General features: G+C 45.2%; 1 protein-coding gene across 2 annotated transcripts in view; it reads right to left on the reverse strand.

The window, feature by feature from the left end:
* Window positions 1-20,310, reverse strand: part of LMF1 (lipase maturation factor 1) — a 981,191-nt gene that overhangs the window by 53,701 nt on the left and 907,180 nt on the right. For both annotated transcript variants that reach the window (XM_069209821.1, XM_069209820.1), the window contains one exon: window positions 14,092-14,275. In XM_069209821.1, the coding sequence (XP_069065922.1) occupies window positions 14,092-14,275 (184 nt within the window). The remainder of the gene's footprint in view (window positions 1-14,091; window positions 14,276-20,310) is intronic.

Genomic DNA, 20,310 nt, shown 5'->3' on the forward strand with positions numbered 1-20,310 from the left:
ATCTTTTGGCCATCCTGGCTAACAGGAGTTCATCTTCACTGAGGCTATCCTCAGTGATTGCAGAGGTGCTGGACCCTCCTGTGAGGGAAGCAGCATCTCTGACTATCACAGTTGGAGACAGGGCTTGGGGGGCCCTGATCTCCCTAAGTAGGACTGGAGGGGGGGAATTCTCCTCCAAGTCACTAGCTTCATCCTCTGGGAGGTCATCCTCAGAGGGGTTGGCTTTCTCAAACTCTGCCAGCAGCTCCTGGAGCTGTAGTTTGGAAGGTCTTAGGCAACTGGTATTTTCTTTATTTTGCAGAGAGACCTTAGCTCCCTCATCTTAAGATGGAGGTAAGGGGTGATGTCGAGTTCCATCACATTCTCTTCTGCACTAGACATTATGTTTCTAAAAGTTGGAATACTTTTTAAGAATCTAAAACTATTTCTAGAACTTAATTCAAACTTTCACAAAACTTTTAAACTCTAAAAGAAATGCTAACAGGGACTAACACAAGGCCCTAGCAGGACTTTTAAAAATTTAGAAAAATAGCTCAAATTTAAAAAATCAGTTTCTAATGACAATTTTTGGAATTTAGTTGTGTGATCAGGTATTGGCTGAGTAGTCCAGCAAATGCAAAGTCTTGTACCCCACTGCTGATCCACCAATGTAGGAAGTTGGCTCTGTTTGCACTATTTCAAAGTAAGGAATAGTATGCACAGAGTCCAAGGGTTCCCCTTAGAGGTAAGATAGTGGCAAAAAGAGATAATACTAATGCTCTATTTTGTGGTAGTGTGGTCGAGCAGTAGGCTTATCAAAGGAGTAGTGTTAAGCATTTGTTGTACATACACAAGCAATAAATGAGGAACACACACTCAGAGACAATTCCAGGCCAATAGGTTTTTGTATAGAAAAATATATTTTCTTAGTTTATTTTAAGAACCACAGGTTCAAGATTTACATGTAATACTTCAAATGAAAGGTATTGCAGGTAGATACTTTAGGGACTTTGAATAATCAAAATAGCATATACACTTTTCACATAAATCACATATAGCTATTTTAAAACTAGACAGTGCAATTTTCAACAGTTCCTGGGGGGAGTAAGAGTTTGTTAGTTTTTGCAGGTAAGTAAACCACCTACGGGGTTCAAGTTTGGGTCCAAGGTAGCCCACCGTTGGGGGTTCAAAGCAACCCCAAAGTTACCACACCAGCAGCTCAGGGCCGGTCAGGTGCAGAGGTCAAAGTGGTGCCCAAAACGCATAGGCTTCAATGGAGAAGGGGGTGCCCCGGTTCCAGTCTGCCAGCAGGTAAGTACCCGCGTCATCGGAGGGCAGACCAGGGGGGTTTTGTAGGGCACCAGGGGGGACACAAGTCCACACAGAAAGTACACCCTCAGCAGCACGGGGGCGGCCGGGTGCAGTGTGCAAACACGCGTCGGGTTTGTAATTGAAATCAATGGGAGACCAAGGGGTCTCTTCAGCGATGCAGGCAGGCAAGGGGTGGGCTCCTCGGGGTAGCCACCACCTGGGCAAGGGAGAGGGCCTCCTGGGGGTCACTCCTGCACTGGAGTTCGGATCCTTCAGGTCCTGGGGGCTGCGGGTGCAGAGTCTTTACCAGGCGTCGGGATCTGAGGAACAGGCAGTCGCGGTCAGGGGGAGCCTCGGGATTCCCTCTGCAGGCGTCGCTGTGGGGGCAACTCTGGCTACTCACGGTCTCGCAGTCGCCGGGGAGTCCTCCCTGAAGTGATTGTTCTCCACAACTCGAGCCGGGGGCGTCGGGTGCAGAGTGTCAAGTCTCACGCTTCCGGCGGGAAACGCAAGTTGTTTCAAAGTTGCTTCTTTGTTTCAAAGTTGCAGTCTTTGGTGAACAGGGCCGCTGTCCTCTGGAGTTCTTGGTCCTTCTAGAGCAGGGCAGTCCTCTGAGGATTCAGAGTTCGCTGGTCCCTGGGGAAAGCGTCGCTGGAGCAGTGTCTTTAGAAGTGGGGAGACAGGCCGGTAGAGCTGGGGCCAAAGCAGTTGGTGTCTCCGTCTTCTCTGCAGGGTTTTTCAGCTTAGCAGTCCTCTTCTTCTTAGGTTGCAGGAATCTGAGTTCCTAGGTTCTGGGGAGCCCTTAAATACTAAATTTAAGGGCGTGTTTAGGTCTGGGGGGTTAGTAGCCAATGGCTACTAGCCCTGAGGGTGGGTACACCCTCTTTGTGCCTCCTCCCAAGGGGAGGGGGTCACATTCCTATCCCTATTGGGGGAATCCTCCATCTGCAAGATGGAGGATTTCTAAAAGTCAGAGTCACCTCAGCTCAGGACACCTTAGGGGCTGTCCTGACTGGCCAGTGACTCCTCCTTGTTTTTCTCATTATCTCCTCCGGCCTTGCCGCCAAAAGTGGGGCCGTGGCCGGAGGGGGCGGGCAACTCCACTAGCTGGAGTGCCCTGTGGTGCTGTAACAAAGGGGGTGAGCCTTTGAGGCTCACCGCCAGGTGTTACAGTTCCTGCAGGGGGAGGTGTGAAGCACCTCCACCCAGTACAGGCTTTGTTACTAGCCACAGAGTGACAAAGGCACTCTCCCCATGTGGCCAGCAACATGTCTCTAGTGTGGCAGGCTGCTAAAACCAGTCAGCCTACACGGATAGTCGGTTAAGGTTTCAGGGGGCACCTCTAAGGTGCCCTCTGGGGTGTATGTTACAATAAAATGTACACTGGCATCAGTGTGCATTTATTGTGCTGAGAAGTTTGATACCAAACTTCCCAGTTTTCAGTGTAGCCATTATGGTGCTGTGGAGTTCGTGCATGACAGACTCCCAGACCATATACTCTTATGGCTACCCTGCACTTACAATGTCTAAGGTTTTGCTTAGACACTGTAGGGGCACAGTGCTCATGCACTGGTGCCCTCACCTATGGTATAGTGTACCCTGCCTTAGGGCTGTAAGGCCTGCTAGAGGGGTGACTTATCTATACTGCATAGGCAGTGTGAGGTTGGCATGGCACCCTGAGGGGAGTGCCATGTCGACTTACTCGTTTTGTCCCCACCAGCACACACAAGCTGGCAAGCAGTGTGTCTGTGCTGAGTGAGGGGTCCCCAGGGTGGCATAAGACATGCTGCATCCCTTAGAGACCTTCCCTGGCATCAGGGCCCTTGGTACCAGGGGTACCAGTTACAAGGGACTTACCTGGATGCCAGGGTGTGCCAATTGTGGAAACAAAAGTACAGGTTAGGGAAAGAACACTGGTGCTGGGGCCTGGTTAGCAGGCCTCAGCACACTTTCAAATCAAAACTTAGCATCAGCAAAGGCAAAAAGTCAGGGGTTAACCATGCCAAGGAGGCATTTTCTTACACAGGCCCTCATTACAACCCTGGCGGTCAAAGACCGCCAGGGCTGTTTCGACGGAAGCACCGCCAACAGGCTGGTGGTGCTTCCCATGGGATTACGACCGCGGCAGAAGCGCCGCGGTCGCACCGCCGGGACCGGCGGTTTCCCACCACATTGGTCCCGGCGGTTGTAATCCCCCAGGGCTGCCCAGGGGATTACGAGTCCCCCTCCCGCCAGCCTTTTCATGGCGGTCTGAACCGCCATGAAAAGGCTGGCGGAAAGGGGAGTCGAGGGGCCCCTGGGGGCCCATTGGAGCTTTTTACTGCATAGCATTCAGTGAAAAGCGCGACGGGTTCACCGCCGCAACACCGCTGGCTCCATTTGGAGCGGGCTCTCGTGTTGCGGCCGAGATCCCCGCTGGGCGGAAACTAGGGGATCTCCAAATAGCCACCGCGGGAGTGCGGCCGCGCGGCGGATTCCAAAGTTGAAATGAGGGCCAAAATCTGTTAGTTTTCTAAGCAGTCATGGACCCCCTGAGGAGGATCCGGGAACCCCCAGGGGTCCTTGGACCACAGATAAACAGAGGCTTGCTGAAATGAACTGTAATTAATGGGATCTGTTCACTTCCTGTCTTGAAAGTGCTCGACCTGAGGTGCTGTTTATCAAAGCTTTACCATTGAAGCATGGGTGACAATGGCCGCCTTAGTATGGTTTGCACTAATTTCTGTGGTCAATGGATGGCACCAACGTTGCTCTGCCTGTGACCAAGATTAATTGGTTCATCCTCTAATATGACTCTGCTTAGATAGGTACAACCCTTCCTATAGCAGGTAATAACCTTGAACTTTGGAAACCAGAGCAACCCTGAAAACCACTGTGATACCCACTCAATCACACTCCGGCAAGAGTGGGCAGTGCCTGTGATGGCTGCCAGGGACACTTTCCATTCTGATGACATGGTCCTACCTGTCCTTAAAAACGCAGTCTCGGGCCCACTGCTCAGGAAACCAGATTTCAAAAACAGACCTGAACAAAGACTACTGTCAGATTAGCAATCTTGTTAAGTAAAGCAATTGTGAAAGCTTTTGCCGCTGCGTGGAGGTTTTGTCCGAGCGTGGGTATCTCATTTACGATCACAAAATCTGGGCTCAGGGCACTGGCGGAAGAAGCCAGCCCAACATGTCGTTTCTATTGCAAAACGGGAACGGTTAAATAAGCACTGGCAAAGAAAATTGTACTGGCATGCATTTTGAGGTTTCACTAAAATATGAAACATTGCTGCAGTGAAAAAAGAAAACAACAACACTTACTTTCTGTATTAAATGTATCAATGAGAAAAAGAATTTAAAATGTGATAATTTAGTATACTTTTGACCTGTACAATAGTGCCGCATGCATTGCTATCCGAGCACTCCATAGGATGTGGAATACTAATCAAAAAAGCAAACGACATGCAGTGAGAGAGTAGACTCTTGTGAGCAGAGTCAAAGCCCATTCTATGTATGCTGTATTGTAACTGTATTTATATAGGTCTTCTAATGTATATAAGAATTGCTAACAACAGAGCTTGCAATAGCTGCGCTATAAAGTCGGCCTTAAAAATGAAGTCTTAAATAAGCAACCTGAAAAAACAGACAAGTTTTAAGCCAACAAATGTGTACGCCTTTGATCAAAATGATGGCAAGCGCTGTAAAAAAGACAAAAAAAATAACTCACGGGAGACACATTCAAAAAATAGCCACAAAAATTAGCCACAGTACCTGCCTCAAGAACAGTCCCAAGACAACGGTAGTCGAAAAATACAAGTACCAGTGAAAGAGAAAGCAGTCTTCATCAAATATCTGTGCCTCATACTTAGTTTTGTGGCTAGTCAGCTTGTGCTCGGGAACTAGACTGGTGTATGGCGGCCTTTAAAGCAGGTGGGGACAGCAGGGTTCTTCCCACCAGGTAACATCTTTCGAAACCAGACTCCCGGACACAAGGAGCCAAACAGAACACACGACTGGACAAAGTCAGGCTGGATAAATACGGCGAAACAGCTCGGCGGGTTCAGGGACGAGCCCGCAGCAGCCCCCACCATCTGATGATAAAGTACAGCCGCACTGTAATACTTTTCAGGGCTTAAATTACTAACTCAGATTTGTCTGCACGTCCCAAGCTGTTCTAACTTCTCACTGTCAGACATCCCACCGGAGAGCCTGTCTGCTGACAGATCTAGTCCTCATGTTGTACAACTGCCGAGCAAGGCTTCATTACCGAGCCCTCCCAATAGAGTCAGCAGTCCCTTTTTGTACCGTATTTTACATGATAAATGGGTTTGCAGGGAAACGCAGTGAATATGTTCTTCTTTTCACCCTCTTACAGCCAAAACATGGTCTGTGGCGAGGTGTGAGCCTTCAAGGCTGAGAGTATGAACGTATAACCGTCCAATGGCTGCTCTGACCTGAATCCAGGACTGCGGCCCTGGCATCGTGGTGACAATGCACAGACCGGTCCATGACAGGCAGCTTGCTAGCCCTTCTCTTCCTGGTGCAGTCCCTGATGGGTCGTGGCGCTTAGCACCGGCGTCCTGGGCACTGATGCCCTCGATAGTCATCTTACTCCCTTTGTACATACAGGAATACCAATGCAGTCAAAATCGGGAATGACAAAGAAAAATAATAGGGTTGAGTACCTGCAGGTGTTAGGATACAACCAAAACACAATTATTGCACTAATAGAGTGAGGTTCTTGACGACACATAGCAATGTGCTCTAAGGCGTATCTTAAAGTACGCGTCCCAGTTTGGGCATCCTCAGTTACAACTCTGCAGTATTTTTCGTTTTGGTAAGTTTGAGTCAGTGAGACCAAGTAAGAGAACACTACAGTGTATCCCCTTGGTTATGGTGCTTCCGACCGCTGCTGAACTTTCTCAGCAGCCCGTGTGCAGTGCTAGACATTGGTGTACCAGAGAATGACTGCTCAGAGTCTTAGGGGCCACCAAAGCTTAGATGATCTGTCGCTTGGTTACTGGCCACGGATCAAATGTAAACCCATTTTTGGCACATCTCTTTGTACAGTCAATAGTCAAGCAGATTACTACTGGTACTGGAGATTGGCTACCAGTCAATAATACATACTTTCAAGAAATTAACAGGCACAGTGGCTCATAAAGCCACGATTCCCAGTTCCATGCATGATGCGCTGCTCCCGTCCAGGTATTTTCTTTGAATTCTAGGGTTTGTAGTCTTGTTTACTCCATTATATAACAGGACTACAAGTCCCAGAATTCAAAGAAAAAAACTGGGACTGGGAGAGCACATCACCCATGGACCTGAGAAACTTGGCAGCAATGGCTCACTGGACTAATCTGTGTTGCCTTTATGGTCACAGGCTCGACTCCCGGTGGGTCTACTCAGTCTTTTATCCTTCCAAGGTCAATAAAGTGACCAGCATAGAGTTGGTTAGGAGTACAAATCTGTTATTCAGTGTCAAGATGCCCCAAGGGGTGAAAGTGTACTTGATCAATACAAGCTGTAAGAAATTGGGTTATTGGTTGAGGGGGATGAATAGCTTTCTCAAGCAACAGCCACAATCCTTGTCAGGGTGAACCACAAATGTCACCAAATTAACCTGTGCTTAACCCTCTGGTAGAAAGAAAGAGAGAAGACTATCGAGGGTCCCTGGTATAATACGTAGCCCATCCAGGGAAATACTTGAGTATGTATTTTCTTTTTTATTAATTTTTTATGTTTTTCTTTTTCTTTTTTTATTCTGTATCTCATTTTTTGCATGGTTCTTTTCTAATTATATATTTAATGATTTGATCTTTCTATTTTGAATTATTCTTCTGTCTTCGGTTTTTCTCCCTACAGTTGGTTACATTGAAGACCTCTCTAAGATGGCCGACCCTATTCTTAGATGCCTCTTGAGTACGAAATCGCGCGATTTCGTCTCGCGGTCTTTACCGCGAGTAGGAGTTGAATGCCTGACCTTAAAATGGGGAATGCCGAACTCGCAACCCTTGATCGGGCGTTCTTTACCAATAGTCGCCATAAAAGAAATCGGCATATCAGAAGGTAGGCTATCCCCTCCTGAAAAATTATAGTTCCCAGTTAAACGAGGGGTTCTTTTCCTACTGTTTTACTTGAAACGAATAGTCTTTTAGTTTATATGTTCACTCGCTTTTTTTCATCTACCGAGGAACCATTCTATCTAACCATGAACTTAGTGGGGTGGTGAAATGGACTATGAATTTTAAGGTCCAATTGATTACATTTTCTTTATGAATTAGGTGGAGACGCTATTTAGTTCTGAGTTATAACCTGTCATTATTATGAACATTATTAAGACTCTAGAAAGAAAAAGTGTACATTTAATTTACATCTTATTATATCTTGGACAATTTGGATTTTCTTCTGTCAATGTTATTTTTTTATTATCTGTTGTGTCTTGTCTTGTGTAACACTGTGTCTCTGTTTATTCACTATATATATGTGTGTGTGTCTTCCCTTGTGAATATGTAAATATTTATATATCTAATTTTGATTAATGCGTTCTCATGTTGTTGTACATACATATGTAATAAATATCATTTTTCATATTTTTGTTATCTTGACTTTTTGGTTGTTTATATTGTAGACAACAGTGAGCATTAGTTGTAGCTCATTTTCTCTTCTTGTGCTTAACCCTCTGGTAGCCTGGCACAAAGTGGTCAGGCTTAACTTAGAGGCAAAATGTAAAGTATTTGTGCAGCACCCAAACAGTACTAAAGTGAAAACACAACACAAGAAAAATCACAAACCAATCTAGAAAAATAGAGTAAAAATGAATAAATAAAAAGAGACCAAAATTACAAAAGCCCCGAGTAGAACCGGAGACATGCAATTTTAAAGGTTTAAGTAAAAATAGCTTCAAGAAGCAGAAAGCACTAACAGGTCGGTCGCACTTGACCAGGACAAAGTCACAAGTTCAGGCTGACCGCGATGGCATGCTGGCCGGATACAGGGACCAGGTTAGTTCCACTTGTAAAATTACCTTCTCAAAGTTGTGCACGTAGAGCTCAACCCTTCAGGATTTCACAGCAGGAGCTCAACTGATAGTGAACAGATGGGAGCACCCTGCCTCTCACTCCAGCACGCAGTCAGCCCCATTGCATCATGGTAAATGTATTACAGGCTCGTTCCTACTTCATTAAACAGTCTGTAGTTTTTTTGAGCTGACGAGCTCTGGTTGTAGTGCCTGCGTGCCAGTGAGTTGTACTGAGACCTGAGAGGACTTTTGGCAGCATTTTCATCAACCCAAGAGATAGACCTGCTGCTCTCTGCTGCTCTCTGCTGATGAGGGGCTAAACCCAGAAACATGTGTCCAGAGATATACAGCACTAGCTGCACCTACTAAGATGAAAAGGTACAGACTACTTTATGAAGTAAAAACACATTTATACTGCATATACCATGATGCAATGGGGCTGACTGCACGCTGGAGTGGAGGCATGATGCACCCATCTATCACCTTAGGAGCTCAACTGATGCCAGCCAAGGGTCCAGGGCCTGGGGTGGTACTTCTTCGGAATCAGGAACTCACTCTAGCAGAGGTCAGGCGTGCTCAAGCAGGTCCAGGCAGGTCTAGGCAGGGACAGTTGCAGCAGGTCAACTGGGCAATTGTAGGAATGTCTCTGGAGCTTGTTGTGTCCCTGTAACTCAGAACAACCAACTGACCCTTGGAGTCACTCTGGTAATCCTGGGATCAAGCAGCAAGACAGGCCTCAAGCAGCAGGGTAGTCCTCTGAGGGTACAAGGAAGGCTTCCAGTAGCAGTGCAATCCTCTGGTAACAGAAGGGCAGTCCATGGCGGTACAAGACAGGCCTTGAATAGCAGGGCCGTCCTCAGAAATACAAGGCAGTCTTCTTTCTGGGTGTCCTCTGCAGGTCCAGGAGTGAAATAAAGAGTTGCTCATGTTGGCCAATATTTATACCTGTTGCCACCCTTAGATGTTAGGGAAACTTCTAGTTCACCCCCACATCGGGTTCTAAAAAGTTCCTTCCTTCCACTTTCTCTCCTGATCATGCTCCAAGAGGTCTAGGGTGACAAAAGATTCTACCAAGTTCCTCCGTGAGTGTGCTGGAGGTGACTTTTGAAATGTAAGTAGGACAGGGAACAGCTTCTCCCCTTCACCCCTGCCAGGATGGCCTTCTCCCAGCTATATCTAGTTCTTATTGTTCACTGTCTGGGCCCAGTATGCATTCCTGATGGGGGCGCAATTAACAGGCCCAGGCATCTGGAAATTCCTAGAAAGCCTCAGAAACTGTATGTTGGGAAAATGCCAACTTTCTAAACTTTCTAAAAGTGGTATTTTCAAAACTGCACTCTGAAATCCGACTTTACCATTAAAGATAATCTTAAATTAGAATTAATTTGAGCCCAAACATTACATTTCTAACTGCTCCTAATCAAAGGTTATCACTTATTAAATGTAATAAGGCAACTCAAATTACTCTACCCTATTACAGTAGGCCTTAGTGAAAAACGCATTTCGGAGTTGTCCATTCCCAGGACATAAACAACTTAAATACACATGTCCTACTTTTCAAAAATGCAATGTATCCTGCCCTGTGGGCTGTTTAGAGCCTACTTTAGTGGTGGCTTAGATGTATTAAAAAGGAAGGTTTAAGCCTGGCAAAAGGTTTATTTTGCCAAGTTGAACTGTCGGTTTAAAACTACATTAAGGTAGCAATGGCAGGCCCGAGACCTGTTTTAAAAGGATACGTTTAGTGAGTGGCACAATTAGTGATGCTGCCCACTAATAGCATTTAATTTACAGGTCTTGGGTACACATGGTATCACATACAAGGATCGTACAATTAAATTAAATGTACCAATCAAGTGTAAGCCTATTGTAATATATTATAGGGGAGAACACAAGCACTTACTCACATGTTAGGAGTGGTAAATTTTTAAAAGCCCAAAAAACAAGTTCAGAAAGCAGGAGTGGTGAAGGCAAAAAGTTTAGGGGTGACCCTGCAGGGAGGGCTAAGCCCAACACACGTTATGATATGTAAGGACAGTATTTCACAAATGGGTGGGACATCGGAGGCACAAAGGAATCTCTGGATCAACAGCAGGGTTAGGAAGCTGGAGCCCAGGCTGAGGGTATAACAGCAATTTCAAACTGTGATTTTATCAGAAACATAGGGCACCCGTGGATGGTTGAAATGGCTCTGAAATCAGAGAGACCCACCACATTCAACGGGAAACTGACAGCACATAACACTTACAGACTTGGAATACTCTCTGCAGATCCTCGAATCTTGGTTTGAGGACCGATACACCATTAAGTTGAGGTAAACGTTTATAGGGGAACTAGAACGGGGAACCAAAAATACTGCAGCTAAGAACTGCAAACATGGCATTTTGTAGGGGTAGGAGTACCATGGGCAAAAATTAATTTGTGCTTGTGGTGCAGATCACCCTCACACCATTCTTGATCAGGTCACAAAGATGTCCTTCGGTGTGGATCTGGTCAGTTGGGTTGCAAGGCTCCTCTGGTTCTTCCCTTCGTCGAAACACACACCTCACAGGTAGGTGCAAGTCGTTAACATGCCTGGCCACACAGTTACTGTTTTTTTCATGGTCGGTCACCCTAAAGTGTTCTCTACGGATTCGAGTCCTGGTCGGTGCCTCAATGACAAACAGCATCACAGAGAGGACCGTACATAGTAATATGGAGCTACTTCTTGAGTCTAGTCGAACTATAATTTACAACCTTGGTATACCACCATCAAAGGGAAGCCTAAAACAACTTTCTCTTTGATTTTTAAACTTTCACACAATATGAGGAAAGTGCATTGTTCCAATCATCAAAGCGACAGTTTGTGTATTCAGGGACAGACCAGCTGGATTCCTGGGGCCCTCTGGAATGGGCAACTATGAATCATAATACGTATTTAATTTACCATCTTCTGTGTGCCGAAGTACGGTCTAGATTAAGAATCCATACAAGGAAGCAGATAATTCTTCTCACCATAGTTGTCATTGTGGTGAGCATGAGTAGATTAGATTGTGGGGCGAAGCCGCAGTCTAAGTTGGTTAGGCGAGGAGATGCCGGCGTCAGAGTCGGCCTCACTTCATCCACAGCAAATCAGTAATGCAAGCCAGACAGGGCAAACTACACAGCTAAGAGCTGGAAACGCTCAGGATTCTGAAATGGTCCAATGATAACAAAGTGGTACCATGCAAAACAACACAATCACATCAATAAATACCTAAATAAATAAACAAGCTATGTTGTTTACAAGAGCTGCTGTCAGAGGAGTGCAGTGACGGCTTTGATACAACTGAAGTATTAGAGAGAAATTTCACAGTGTAACTCAGAATGTCTTCTGCTCATAACATCTGCAGCCTCAGGAACTTTTCACGCCAATAAAGGTCTGTTTCAGAGGGAATGAAGCACAAAAAGGCAAGGACGGGACTATAAAGCACATTTCTTCTGTAGTTCTGATACAAATATTGCAATCTTTCGTCATCGGCCATTCATTCAAAGGACACTTTATTGCCAGTTGAAATGGATTCTCCAAGGTATGGGGATAAGAAGATTTTGGGAAGCCTGCAGATTGATTTTTTGAACTAATCATCTAACGTGACAGATAACCTAACTAGGAATGCAGTTAATATGTGGCGCTTCAGATGTAGTTTTTTTTTGTAAAATTTGTTACACAAAAGCACGCTTTAGTACTTTCTTAGGCCTAGTCCCCGAGGCCTTTGCTTGTTTGTATATTGTTTCTCCTGCATTCTCAAAGGCGTACTTCTGGTGAGGGAGCTACACTGCAGTCTTCTTCTCTGATCTGTGATGGTATCATGAAGCCCCCTTGGCCATCATCATAGTCCGCGGTACACCTTAATCCAAGGTTCATGCCCAACAAAATGGCAGTGATGCAAAACACAGTGGAGCTGAATCTTTCTGTTTTGTACATTCCCTTCACCTGGTTTCAGAGATGCAGCATCTGGTAAGATCATCAGGTCTGTGGTGACTCCAAAGACAATGAGAGATGGTTCATCACTTCGTGGGAGTGGATCACCAAATGACAATGGAACTGATCTCTGGAGGCACTTCCTGTACTCCTTCAATTCCCACTTATTGTGTTTATACCTAGACAACCTGGCTTCTCAAGTTTCTTGTCTAAAGCTTCAATTCTTTAACTAACAATTTGCTTTAACTCATTTTTTCTGTAATGCTACTCTTGTACTGAAGTTCGTTCACCAGGCATTTCCAACCAACTAGCACATGGAAAAGTGAATTTACTCACATCCACTGTAAAGGCCACAGGTATTCCTTTCTCAAGGTCAACGTTAAATGTACCGTGGTCTTGAACTTCATATGGCCTCTGCCAAGTTCTGACACATCTTGCATTCATTGAAATGGTAAGAAAGTGAAAAATAAACATAGCTTGAATAATTGCTGTTAGAACAATGACCAGCCTCCCTACTGGTCTTAAAATTGTACTATGTTCAATTTATTGAAAACTGACTATATGTGTGTATCATTTATATAGTATTTCACAAAATATGTGATATGCTGAATGGACAAAACTGTATTTATGACCCAATGTGTGTTTTACATGGATGCTGCAGTTTTCCATTGGTCATTATAAAACGTATTTCCTTTTTAAAACTACTTATGGAAGTCCTCAATTCCGTTGTGTCTACGAACAGTGTATAAAGAAATGCCTTCCAAAACCTGTTTCTCAACTGCCACTCCACTGCTCTTTGTTCTTGGTGGTGTTTTAAGTGCACACTTCTGTGCAGTACTTAAGACTTTGACCTGTCACTTGTGTGAATGATGAAGTGCAGGGCTTCGGCCTTGAGCACAGCTCCGTTTTGGCTGCCAGGAAAAATCAGGCTGCTCGTCTGATGAAGATGGCAGCTCATTCGCTAGTTGCAAATTATTTTATATTCTATTACCGATTCCCTAATGGCTGTACTGAAGCCTTTGTGATCAAGTACACCTTTGTTTAACAAATGTCATTTTCAGGTTTGCGATTTACAAAGTTAGCGAGTTGTATGAAAAGCTGTTTCAGTTTTGTACATCAGACCCATACCCCTGGTTTGGGTATCTGATTTCCCATGTCCAGATTCACCTGTGGTGTTCCTCCAGTGACTTTTCAACAAACAGTGACTGTGTTAACCATTCACAGAAGACCCACTAACTCCCAAGAAGTATCTATGCAAATGTTGGCAACATAACCAACTACACCACACAACATGTGCCTCTCTGTCCGTACATTATGTGCAATGGAGTAAGGAGGCTGTTAAAACCAAATTTCTGCACAGTAAAGCGTAAAAGTGCAAGAGAATATGTGCAATTGTAACGCAGGAGCGTGCCCTTCGCTGTAGCACAATATATCGCCAAAATGATGCGACTGTGGCGCCATAGAATATGCAGATAATGGTGCCGCAGACTAGGTTCACCTTTTTGCCACAGAATATGATAATTGCGCCATTAAATGTGGTTTGTTAGCACAGGAAATGCAGCTGGAGTTGTAATTTTGTGTATCCGCTTTGTTAATATGGATACAGGTGCTGGGTTGCGGGTAGGGTGACTGCAGCGGGCTCAAAAGGGAGTGCTGGGGCAGTGGTGATATTATTTAAAGATCAGAGGTGGCGCCAGTGTTCTTGCAAAGCACAGAAGAGAGATGGGTTCTACCTGGAGAAAATGCTAATATGGTTTTTATAGCAGGCGAGCACTGTTGTTGCGTTATTTGGTGGTGGTAACACAATCTAACCATCACAACCCTCCCGCGTTGTGTAAAATGTTGCTGCGCCTCACCTGCAAAGCCGCGTACCACATCAGCCAGTCCAGACGATAGTGGAATGGACTCAAGACACAGGGGCTCCTCTTCAGATCACCAGGCTTGCACCTAAACTCATACTCTTCCCACACAGCGCCGGGGTCGTCGTGGTTCCGCCATGATGTCCCTTGGAGGACGATCTCTGTTCTAACCTTTGTGATCCTGCAAGAGGAGGACAGCAGCTTCACAATAAAAGATGGTCACATTTTAACAGCACCAAAGAAGACTTTTCAATGAATATGACGTAACTATAATGATTGATTAATACACATTTCAAGCAATGTAGGATTTCAATCTGTGAGGTCGAACCAGCCCACTAAGTCTGACTCAAATGCCAGAAGCCCTGTTCTGTAAACCATGCAAACCACAGTATTGTTGACGCTGCCCTCTCACACTGGTGTGCCAGGGCACACTCCCAAATGTGTTTGCAAGTCCGGTGCCCGGACAGTTCAACACTTTAGAGCACAGCGGCAATTGTGCGATTCTGAGATGTCCATTTCTCTACTTCTGGGATCCCAGAGTCCATTGAAGCCCTCGCGCCATCAACATCCAGCTTTCCCAGAAAAACCCCAAGCCAAAAAAAGCACATTTTTGGAATGCCTATGAAGTGGGCTTAAAATAATGATCTTTGGCAGCAAGGAGAATCTCACTTTCAGCACAGCACTACATGTACAAATAAGCCCATCTCTGGGAGATGACACAACAGTGTAAAATTACAAGAATGCATCAGAGCTTATGGAAGGGACCATGAGGCAAAAAGGGAATTGAACTAGGTAAATTTCCAACCTTTCTCGTTATGGGAAAACATTAAAGAAGAACTGGTGAAAACCCCTAAAACCTACAAGTTACTAGGTTTGCACAGATTCAAAAGGGCATTCAAACCCTAGAATTATTTCTTACTGCTACTTCCAGTCCCAGTATGTAGATCTGCAGAAAGGTGGCAAAGTAGGGGGCATATTTATGAAACTGTTGCGTCAGCCCACGCTACAGGGTGCAAGAGTGACGCAACTATTAAGTTAGATTTATCAAGCCACGCAATGCCCCCTTGTGTACCCTTGCCTGGTTGAATAAATCTAGAGTAACGCAACACAGCACAAATCACTGCATTGCGTTACTCTGTCCTGGGAAGGTGTTCAGTGGATAGATTGTGGGTGTTGCCATGCAGCCACCTATGGATTTTCAGCACATTCCCAGATTTACCATTACTGGTAGATCTGGAAATGCATCAAAATCTTACGCCTCATCAGATAATGCGTAACAAGGAGAAATATCCTTATTTCTCCTTGTTACTTACACTTTTGATGTATGCTGCAGAGAGGAAAATGCCTCTCAGGATTGTTTTCGTGCAGGAAGGTTCCCTTTCCTGCACAAAAACAATCCTGCCTACAACACAGGCACCCTTGCACCATGGTGCAAAGATGTCGGCTTTGGCGCAAGGCAGCAGATTGTGCACCAGCACAGGGAAAAGACAGGAATGCATCATACAGATTTAAATATGGCATATTCCTGCCCTTTCACTATCGCGCAGTGCAGTAGGGTGACTTGCTGTGCTACACTACATGCTTTCTTAATAAATATACCCCTAAGGGAATTGCTAGTATTGAAACCCTACTAAATGATGAGCCCTGGCATAATTGGAGAGGCTATTATCAGAGCTCTTACATAATGAGATTGCGGCCATAATTTATCACTACACTATGTGGCACTAAAGGGACAAGTGTTTTTTTTTTTACAGGACAAGTAGATTTGTATAGCAGCCTTTCCCAAAGACAAGTAGATATTTTATTAAATTCCACACCCCTGAGTAAGAAGTATTGTGTGCAATCTGTTGAATGAATACGTCACACGAAAGCAGTGCTCTGAACTGATTCCTCCCTCTTTGCTTATGCCGCCATGCAGAAAGTGAATAAACATATGTGCTTAGTTAATGCAGTTTTCTTTAGCTACATAGATTAAGGTGCTTGTCCTTCCCTTATATACACATAAATGCACAGCATTTTCATGTTCTCATGATTCACACCAATTATTCTAACTCTACTTGCTTCGAGCAGTTGCAAAGTCATTGACTCTTTGGTATATAATAATGATTTCTTCTAAACACTAAGAACTTTTAACATACATACCATGCATGCCTTAACACACCACTTCCTCACACTTGAAAAAACACCATATCAGTTTCAAGAATACAATTCCATCAGATGTTATCAGTGCTAATCCGTAACTTCCTCCGCTGTTCCTTTTAAAACATCTACATTTTAAAGTCGCAACAAGGCATAGGAAGATATAATTTGTCTTTCTTCACTCTCACCCTTCCAAGCTCCACCGCACACAGGGCTGGCTTTTAGGCGGTGTGACTGCACCAGGTGCTGACCTCAGGGGGGTGCTGTCTTTAGCAATAACTAAGAAGCTCGCAGTTAAAAAGCACCTCCTGAAAAGTTTCTTGTGGGTCCAGCCTTCAGGAACCAATTAAAATATCAAGATACCTCTTGTGAGTAATGCTCCACCTAGGGAGAGAGATGAGAGTTTCGTCTGGTGGCAGCTTTGACTCACCATAAAGTAGCATAGAGGGTTAATATGCAGAGGGTTAATATGCCTGGTGAAAAGAACAGAACTATATTGTATGTGGCTAGTTGGGTGGATTAGTAAAGCCAGCCTTTACACGCGCCGTAAAATAATTGAACGTATGTGAAAGGGGGGCTATGGAGCACTAAGGGGCACATTTACCAGGTGGTAGTGAGGGAATCCGAGGAGGTGGTCGGGGGGGAAAGGGCGGGGTGCGGGGGGGGGGAGAGGGTATGCATTGTTGAAATTGTAACATACATTCAAAGCTGTTCCAAATAAGGGCACCCAAAATATGTTTGGCCCCGGGTCCCCAAAATCCTTAAGATGTCCCTGCCCAGCCTGTGTTAGTGCTGTACACAATGCATTTCGGGGTTGTGTGGATACAGGGCACTATGAACATTAAGCCTGTCTCTGTGCTGTGCTGTGCTCAGTGCGCCTCCTTTAGCTTGTGCTTGTTGTCTGTACTGTTTACACTGCTTCTGTGGCTTGTGTTGCTGCTGTACACTGTGCACCCAGGCTTGTCTGAATACTGTGCGCAATCCATCCTTAACTTATCTCAGTTCTTTGCACAGTATCCCACCAGCTTGTCATTGCTATGCACAGTTCGCCTGGGGCATGCATACGTGTATGCACAATGCACAACTCGCCTGTCTCAGAGCTGTAGGCACTGCAGCTCCAGTTCATGTGGATGATGTGCACAGTGCATCACTAACTTGTTTCCATGCTGTGTACAGTGCACCAATGGCTTAAGTCAGTGGCACAAACAATGCAGCTCTGGTTTGTGTGACTGTTGTACATAGTGCATCCCTGGATTGTTTGAGGGCTGGCCACGGTGTACCAGCTAATTTTGTCAGAATAGTGCACAATGCACCACTACTTCGAGTATGCACTGCACATGGTGAGTTTCTATTTGTATTGGCACTGTGTCTGACCATAAATTGTGCAAAACGCACCCTTGGTGTGTGACACTGCTGTTCATGGGTCGAGTTAGTGCACTCTTGATTGTGTGAAGTGCATCCAAAACTTCTGTCTTTTCCCTGTACTGTTAAAAATGTGCCTCTGGCTTTTGTCCGTATTGTTCACAATACACACCTGACTTGTGTTAGTGCTGTAAACAATGCAGCCCAGCCTTGTATGAAAGCTGCACATAGTGCACCTGAGGCTTGTCTCAGTGTTCTGCACAGCTCCACTCTGGGATATGGCAGTGCTGTGCACAATGCATAATTAGCTTGTGTGAACACTGGTCACTTTGCACGTTTGACTTGTCTCAGTGAAGTGTAGCATTACATTGGCAGTGCTGTGCAGAATGCATTGCTACTTTGTGTGCGCACTTTGCACGGTGAGTCACCATCCATGATGGTACTGTGCCAGCCTTGGACCTAAATGGTGAGTCATGCACCATTGGTTTCTGTCAATGCTGTACAGAACACAACGTTGGCATGTGTTAGTGGGGGGGGGGGGGGTGCGCCCAAAAAAGACCGTCGCATAGGGTGCCACTAGCCCTGACCTCACACATCCAGGTAATGGGAATATTCCCGGGGAGTCCCCGAAGTGGGGCAACATCAGAAACTCACAGGAACACGTGGCCTGGATTTGAAATTCCCAACCCAAGCACAGCTGTCTTCTTTTACAGGGCGTACAGTGTCATACCTGGCACAAAGGATGCATGGTGACCACAAAACTGTTAACCAGAACCAGAATCTACGTTACTAAACATAACTTTTATAAAACATAATACTATCCTCGTTACAGGCTTTTTTGGATGAGGCACGGTGCTGCTCCTCTCAAATTCAAAGCAAAAAAGCAGCTCAAAAGTACTGAGAAGGCAAAAAACAAGAAAGGTTCTGCTTTAAGAGTAGTACAATGTGGCTGTTTTTGGGGATCTCATGTTGAGATATATATATATATATATATATATATATGTAGTTCACTGCTGTTTTTTTCTTCATCTAGCAAAACATACTGCAGATTAAGTGATTGCTTGTTTGTGACACTGCAGTCGAAGGTGCCCTGGTCTTTCAACTTTCCAAGCCTAGTATGTGTATGTTATACTTGTAAAGGATTCTGGGATTTACTTGTTTTGGTAGATAAATATAGGAATAAATCTTTATCCCATGGCATGGTGGCAATCATTCCCCTACAGCTGCTACAAGTACAGACAGATCCTGCTGCATAATCTGTGGCACTGTCAGATCCTCTTTGAGCTGACAAAAAGACAATCACATAATACTAACACCTGACAGTTACAGCATTATGGAACTGTGCCGACAGGTGTGCTGTGTAAAACAATGTATTATTATTGCTTGTATCGTTGTAATATATAGGACAGAGTTTCTACCGTACATTACGAGAACATTGCCAGTGATGAAGAGTTCCCTGACCATATAATGTCACAGAGCGCCGAAGTGGCTTGCAGTATCCATTTTACACACGGCTGGGCTTATTTCAGTTAATAAAACAAATGCGAGTCAGCACCCTCCCACCCAACGCTACTCTAAGTGTATTTGACTGCTCTCTAGAAGCCCTTACACGCCAAAGTAAACTTAGCCTCAAATTCTACGTCATGCATGTAAGCATGAGAGTTTGCACCAATTCTACAGCAGGGCTCCGCCAACACCCGAAAGACAAACAAATGAGCAGTATTTATTTTCTTGTAAAACTAGTGGAGCGCGGCGAGGGTTAGCTGAAGGGGTGGCTCTTTTCTGGAGGGCGCTGAGGACCCTGGAGGCTGACGCACGGCTACTTCCGGTGGGCTGAGGGCCGCCGCCGCCCCTGAGGCTATCCCCATCACTCAGTAATTGTTAACTTGGCAGTTAATAGGCGGCCGGGCTCGGCGGCCGGGCTGCGCGGTGCGTGCGGGGGGCTGAGCTACGAGTCGTGGCTCGCTGCCCAAAGCCTGGAAACACCCTGTAAATCAGAGACACCAAATTAGTAATAAAAAGCATGTTCCTACTGTGCGACTCGGAACATGTCAGCTTTCACATGGCTGCATATTCATTACAAGGTGTAGCCTAGCTTTTATTGGCTTACATAAGCTGGGGTTACAAACACGGGGCTGGACTGCAGAATTGCAAGCTGCTTGTTGGGTTCTCCAAGACTGATGAAGTTGTTTCTACTTGGAAGGTCCTCCTGCTCCTGCTTGGGGTTACATGTGGTGGATGAAACTGGACGTGAGGTGACCCCATACTGGCCGATGGAACATGTATTGTGCTTTGTGTTTTTTCCGCACATATCCATTAAGTGTGCACTGTCACTTGTGAGTGAAACCCTTCAGTGAATGTATGGATGATGGGCTCTTTTTATATAGAAGCTCGGAGCCCCTATTGGCACCGACTAGAATGACTCCTCCCAGGTGTAACTAGAAGCAGTGCTTTAAATGGGTCGGTACTGTCCGGTACGGAGTACTGGCACTTTTCTATTTTTAGAGGGAGGGTACCTGTAGTTCCCAAGAAAAACGTAATACTTTTCATTGGAGAGTACCGGCACTTCTCAGAAATATATTTCCCTTTCAAGCACGGACTAGAAGCAACAGCTCAAGAGTCACTTTGGTTGGCTATGTGCTCTTTCTAAACGGCCAATGACTCGGTTTCAAAAGCCTTTGCGGCTGAAGTTTTTTCAAGCTTTTACGGAATCTC

This window comes from Pleurodeles waltl, chromosome 10 (genome assembly GCF_031143425.1).
Source record: "Pleurodeles waltl isolate 20211129_DDA chromosome 10, aPleWal1.hap1.20221129, whole genome shotgun sequence".
Taxonomy (NCBI): domain Eukaryota; kingdom Metazoa; phylum Chordata; class Amphibia; order Caudata; family Salamandridae; genus Pleurodeles; species Pleurodeles waltl.